This window comes from Marmota marmota, unplaced genomic scaffold (genome assembly GCF_001458135.2).
Source record: "Marmota marmota marmota unplaced genomic scaffold, marMar, whole genome shotgun sequence".
Taxonomy (NCBI): Eukaryota; Metazoa; Chordata; class Mammalia; order Rodentia; family Sciuridae; genus Marmota; species Marmota marmota.
The window spans coordinates 69,298,344-69,305,157 of NW_026000026.1; the positions used below are offsets into that span (position 1 = coordinate 69,298,344).

Here is a 6,814-nt window from a genome sequence, read left to right on the forward strand (position 1 = left end):
ATAAAATGCCTTTGCTCATTTTTAAGCAGTGCTTCACATGCTAGGCAAGCACTCTGCCACTGAGCTAAAGCCCCACCCCTGTTTACAGGGTTTTATTTTTATCTTTGCAAAAAAGAAATTTTAGTAAGTCTAGCTGTTTTCATTTTTTTTACCCACAACCTTGTCTTTTATTATTAAATACTTTTAATCTTAAGCCTTCAACAGATGTTTTATCTCTTATTATGGCTGTTCCTCCATCACTTTCTTTCTCTCACTTTGCAATATCACAAATCAAGCCTCTCTCCCTGAACAGTATTTCAGAAATAGTGTAGAGTTAAATATGAGAGTGGCATAGAAATGGCACTAAGTAGGACTGGGGATGTGGCTCAAGAGGTAACGCGTTCGCCTGGCATGCGCGGGGGTGTTGGGTTGGGTTCGATCCTCAGCGCCACATAAAATAAAACAACGATGTTGTGTCCACCGAAAACTGAAAAATGTTAAGAAAAAGAAATGGCACTAAATAATATTAGCTCCATCATCTCTGTCATTAATTCCCTTAATGTGTATAAACCCGAAAAAGTAACCACCAATACTGCCCTTTTGTCCCCAATTACTTAAATGGCTCTAAAAAAACAATTCCATGGTAACCAGGTTACTGCATTAAACTTCAGACCATCTCCTTAATTTCTTGTGTGTGTGTGTGTGTGTGTGTGTGTGTGCGCGCGCACGCGCGCGCCCATATACAGAAAAAAAAACAAGAGAGCTCTATATATCTATATCACCTATAGATAGATAGATACAGAGATATACAGAGAGGGAGAGAGACTGATGCCCTGAGCATCTATGCTCAGCCATTATTACTGCAGATGGGCAAATCCAACCTCATTGAGACTCAGCATTTGGGGAGATTTTTGTTTAGTTGGTTCTTTAGTCTTTTTTTTTTTTTTATCTATAAATAAAGTAAATGTCTTACCTGCCTGTTTCTTTGAAAAGTTCCATTGTAAATATGGAATAAACAGCCACTGCTAATATAGGAATGAAGGTATGTTTAGTTGAACAGAAATGCTGTGAAGTAATGCTTTGCAATTGAAGAGGTTAAAATATGTTATTCAATGACATATTAAGTAAACCAGACATTTGAAAAACAGCAGGTTCAAAACGATCGTTCACATTTTAAAAAAAATGAAATTCCCCTGTAAAAGACACTGTCCTTACTCTCGAGGATTCCGTACAGATTTTGATAATAACTCATCTTTTACGCCTACCCAAATGATTTAGTTGCTTCTTCACACTGTTATTTGTATAATGCAGTATATAAGTAACTGGCCCTGCTTCTTTGGATCTTTATTTTTTTGTTAAATCTACAGTACGACATTAAATTTGCACTATCCGTTTCTCCTTTTAATCCACCTTATGTCACTTTAATTCTAGGAGCCAGCTGGAACTCTTAAGAAAATGGAGGTAGAGTGTTCCTCTCCCTACACATCAACAAAGCATACAAAATCATGATTAATTTTAGTCTATAAGATGTCCTTCAGACGTTTTAAAAGGTGAATAGTAAAGTTTCTAACATACAGTACATTGAAACGCAACTGCCAAAAATTTTGCTAATTCCTTCACTTTAAAAAAGTTCAATCTTGGACTGGGGGTACAGCTCAGTTGGTAGAGTGCTTGCCTGGCATGCACAAGGGCCTGGGTTCAATACCTAGCACAAAAAAAAAAAAAAAGAAAAAAGAAAAAAAGAAAGAAAGAAAAGAAAAAAAAGTTCAATCTGCGGGAAGTAGGAGTGGAAACAAAATTAAACATAAAAAAAAAAACATTTCCTTGCCTGCTCTAACTTGTATTTCCGCTTCATACTACACAGACTCCCATCAGCTTACAGCCTTCACCCACGGGCGAGCGTAAATAGTATCACCCAACTTTGGTGTGAAGCGGGGAACGAGGAAACGTTTAATTAATTAATAAAAAATAAATGATAATCCACGCTCCTAAAGCACTCCAAAGGGAGAAAAATGGAAAGGAATCGTTTTCAGTCTTCTCGCGAGAAGAAAGGTTAACAAGCCACGTCAATCCAGACGTCACGGCTCCGAGTGACAGGTGCTGGAACAAACCGGCGTTGAAAAGCAGCGAACGCAGGGCCACTTTGGTGGGCCGGAGTTCCGCCGGAAGAGCGGGTGGTTTCGTAACTTCCGGCTGATTTTCTGTGGGCGGAGTCTGTGCTGTCTGTGGACATGGCTTGCGCCGCCTCACGGTCCCCGGCGGACCAAGACAGGTGAGTCCTGAGCTGGGGGCCAAAAAAAGGGGTAGGGGGCCTTGCTGCGACGCCGCAGATGCTGGGCCGCAATTCCCCACCCCCAGATCTTGAGAAGGACTTGGCCCCCTGCGCTCGACGTGAGCCTCAGACTTCACGTCGTCTTTCCCTGGCCGGGAAGCCTGCAGTACGAAGCTTTTCGCAGGGTCGCTAAATTCCCGAGCCTAGGTATCTCAGTCTTTGTATCAGAAAAAGAGGATTTGAGGTGCTACGAGGTCATGAGTTAGAATAACAAAGTTTTTAATACTCCCCACGCTGTGCTTTTGTGCAGAAAGGTGGACTCCACCCTCGGGAACTTTTGACGGGCAGCTTTGCTTAACGTTAACAGTTACCGTATCGGTTTTTGTTTTCGTTGTTGTTTTTAACCTTCTCTAACAATAGTGTTCTATTTTTCCATAAGGTAATGAATAGTTTTCTTTTTAAGTGAATTAAGTAAAAGGCAATTTAAAGAAAAACTATTAATTAAGCAATTAATAGTGTAAATGTCCCTGCCACGAAGGTGGTGACTGGAACACTGCTCTAGTTATAACAGCTGTGCTTCTTTCTTCTGTGTCAGGTTTATTTGTATCTATCCTGCTTATTTAAATAATAAGAAGACCATCGCGGAGGGAAGGAGGATCCCCATAAGTAAGGTGAGTGGTGACTGGTATCTAGGACAGGGAGGTTGTCCTAACGGGCCACAAAGGTTTCTTTTACTTCACTTCATTTCTTTAAGACCTAAGGAGAACAGCAGCCAAGATTAGAGTGCTTTCCTTAATGTTGATGAAGCCGGAAAGACGCTGTTGCATAGGTTGAAGGGATTTTTGAAACAGTTCTTAGTGAACCTGTGTTTGTAAAGAATAAAATGGGGTGGGGGAGTGTCTGTTTTAACCATAATTATGACAGTCTTCACCAAGAATTGAACCCAGGGGTGCTTAACCACTGAGCCACATCCCCAGCCCTCTATTTATTTTTTGAGACAGGTCTCTCTAAGTTGTTTATGGCCTCCCTCAGTTGCTGAGGCTGCAGTCTTCCTGCTTCAGGCTCCCTAGTGGCTGGGATTGCAGGCATGTGCCACCCAGCTCTGCAGTTTAAAGAGGTAAATTTACTTTAGTACTTTTTAAAAGGGAAGAATCAGGTCCTGGGGATGTAGTCAGTGGTAGAGTGCTTGCAACAGGAAAAGGGGGGATTTTGGATAGGAAAACTCAAGTTTTCAGGTGGTCTGTTGGCTTCAGTTTGGAAATTGCCCAGTGCCAAATTAAAGACATTCTTACTTGTTTTGTTTTGTTGTTTGTAATATGGATTGAACCCAGGGGTGCTTTGCCACTGGTAAAAATTATTTTTTTAAGAAATTATTTTTAATTTTTGAGGCAGGGTGTTGCTTAGTTGCTAAGGCTGGCCTCAAACTTGGGATCCTCCTGCTTCAACCTCTCCAGTCACTGAAATTACAGGCCTGCACCACCATGCCCAGTGTGTCATAGTATATTTTTATTTTTATTTTGGGGGTGGGGACCAGGGATTAAACTCAAGGGCACTTGGCCACTGAGTGACATCCCTAGCTCTATTTTGCATTTTATTTAGAGACAGGGTCTCACTCAGTTGCTTAGTGCCTCACTTTTGCTGAGGCTGGCTTTGAACTCGTGATCCCCCTCCTGCCTCAGCCTCCTGAGCTGCTGGGATTACATACCACTACTAGCCATATTCTACATTTAAAGAGTCATTTACATTGTATAATCTAATGACAAGTTTAAGGCAAATTGGTCTGAAGCAATGAATTAAATATTTTTATATTATTTAATGTCTCTCATTTTGCTGCTTTTTCAGTGTGTAAAGTCTACTTTGCTGCCTCAGGTGAAAAGAGATACCAAAGCACTTGTTCTGGAATAATGCCCTGTCAAGCCACTGTGACAGATTCTGTCAGAAGAATGGCTGAATTTTTTAAACTTTATATATAACATATATAAATTTAATAATTCAAGCAATTTTCACAATGGGAGTACATCTGGGTAACAAGCCCACAAATTTTAAAAACATTATCAGCTGTAGGAAGATTTCTTATGTCTTTTCCCAGTCAGTGTCCCCTCCACATATGTTCTCTTATATAAGGATAACACTATCCTGATTTCCAGCACCGTACATTATACTTGCTTGTTCTTGAATTTTATATAAATAGGATTATTTGCTGTGTACTTTTATGTCTTCTTTTCACTGAACTTTAGTCTTATAAGATTGGTCCACATTTTTGAGTGTAGGTTTTTGTTTATGTTTTTTTGCTGGTGATTGAACCCAGTGCCTTGTGCATGCTTAAGCATGTGCTGTCCCCCTGAGCTAACCCCTAAACCCTTTGAGGGTAGTTTAATTCCCATTGCTCTGTAACAGTTTCCCAACAACAACATCATTGACATTTTGAGCCAGATAATTCTTTATATAGTGGTATGTCCTGTGCATTTTATAATGTTTAGCAACATCCCTGGCCTCTGCCAACTAGATGATAAATATCCATCTCTTCTAGTTATCACCAAGCATAGCCAAATATCTGAAAAGTGGGGAGGAAAGTAAAATTCCCTTGCTGGAAACCACTACCAGCAGTATACTACATTCCTTTGTTCTCTTGATGGATTAATTAGGTTGTTTCTAATTTGGGGGCTATTACAAATAATGCTGTGAGCACTCTTGAGCTTGTCTTTGATGAACATATTTTTTTATTTCCATTGGGGGGGGAAATATACACACACACACACACACATACACATAGGATGAAATTTCAAGGCCATAGGGAAACATAAATTAAACTTTATTAGATACTGCTTCTTAAGTGGTTATATGTGTTCAACCAGTCAATATTCATTAAGCACCTACTATAGTCAAAGTACCAATCTAGATGTTAGAGAAAATACTGGTGAATAAAACAAAGTCATTGCCCTCATTAAATTTATGTTCTGGTTGGAAGAAAGACACACAAGTATGAATCAATGTAATTCCCAGGGATTTTTAAAATTAAAATTGAAAACACTGTACCTAGTAAGAAAAGATAGGGTTTAGGTAAATCTTTGTTTTGTTTTGTTGTAAATGGCCAGAGTGCCTTTATTTTATTTGTTTATTTTTATGTGGTGATGCGGATTGAACCCAGTGCCTCATACATGCTAGGCAAGTGCTCTGCCATTGAGCTACAGTCCCAGCTCCTAGGTACATGTTTTGATCATAGTATTTAAAGTGATTTATACAACTGTATAACAGTATTCTCTTAAAGCTAAGCTATTTAATGTTTTTGTTTTTAACTGTTCAGGCTGTTGAAAATCCTACAGCTACAGAGATTCAAGATGTATGCTCAGCAGTTGGACTTAATGTGTTTGTTGAGGTATGATGTGATTCTTCCTTCACTATTTTCTGTACTCATTGATATGATGACTTTCTTAAAAGCCTGTTTTTGTTTTGTTTTATTTACATTAGAAAAATAAAATGTACTCTAGAGAATGGAATCGTGATGTTCAATACAGAGGCAGAGTCCGGGTCCAGCTCAGACAGGAAGACGGCAGCCTCTGTCTTGTACAGTTCCCATCACGTAAGCTTTTTTTAATGAATAAATAAACTTTAGGAATATGTTTTTCTTCTATGACACAACAGAGGTTCTAAAACTGACCTTTTGAAAGGTATAAATGAATTTACATTCTACATATTAATTTAGAGAAAAGACTATTGCTTATGGAAAGAGGTAAACAGTAGTTTTAATTTCTTTTAGGTTAAGAATCTCTGAGAATGTGATGAAACTTACTAATTATATGATGAGCATTTTATAAACTTCTAGAAGACTGTCATTGCTCCCAGATTAAAAGTATAAAGTTAGCCAGGTGTGGTAGCGCATGCCTATAATCCCAGTAGCTCAGGAGGCTGAGGCAGGAAGAAAATCATGAGTTTAAAGCCAGCCTCAGCAAAAGCAAGGTGCTAAGCAACTCAGTGAGACCCTGTCTCTAAATAAAATGCAAAATAGGGCTGAAAATGTGGCTCAGTGGTTGAGTACCCCTGAGTTCAATCCCCGGTAAACATCCCACCCCACTCCCCGCAAAAAAAGTATAAAGTTAATAAATCAGTGAATGTTAGTTGCTATTTCAGATCCTAGAGACCTTTGAAGTCTGTTAATAATAATTTCTCTTGTTAATAAATCTAAAGAACAACATTGAGTGAACAAAAATATGTTCATAGTACGGTACCACTTCGGTAAATTTAAAGATAAAAATTGCTATTTATTGAAGATGAATAGGTATATTATTTGTAGAAATGTTTTTAAAATGTACCTGAAAGCTGGGCGGGTTGGCGCATGCCTGTAATCCCAGCAGCTCAGGAGATTAAGTCAGAAGGATTGCCAGTTCAAACCCAGCCTCAGCAAAAGCAAGGCACTAAACAACTCAGTGAAACCCTGTTTCTAAATAAAACACAAAATAAGCTGGGGTTGTGGCTTGGTGGTTAAGTGCCCCTGAATTCAATCCCCAGTACCCCAAATAAAATGTACTGGAAAGACCCCACTTCTTTTTTGTGTTTTATTTAGAA

The 6,814-nt window shown here is 39.0% G+C and overlaps 1 protein-coding gene across 1 annotated transcript in view; it reads left to right on the forward strand.

The window, feature by feature from the left end:
- The first annotated feature begins 2,109 nt into the window (after positions 1-2,109).
- The window catches only part of Srp19 (signal recognition particle 19), a 6,578-nt gene continuing 1,873 nt past the window's right edge, over positions 2,110-6,814 (forward strand). The window contains exons 1-4 of the mRNA XM_015484338.2: positions 2,110-2,251; positions 2,847-2,922; positions 5,556-5,627; positions 5,720-5,831. Of these exons, the coding sequence (XP_015339824.1) occupies positions 2,211-2,251; positions 2,847-2,922; positions 5,556-5,627; positions 5,720-5,831 (301 nt within the window). The 5' untranslated portion in view covers positions 2,110-2,210. The remainder of the gene's footprint in view (positions 2,252-2,846; positions 2,923-5,555; positions 5,628-5,719; positions 5,832-6,814) is intronic.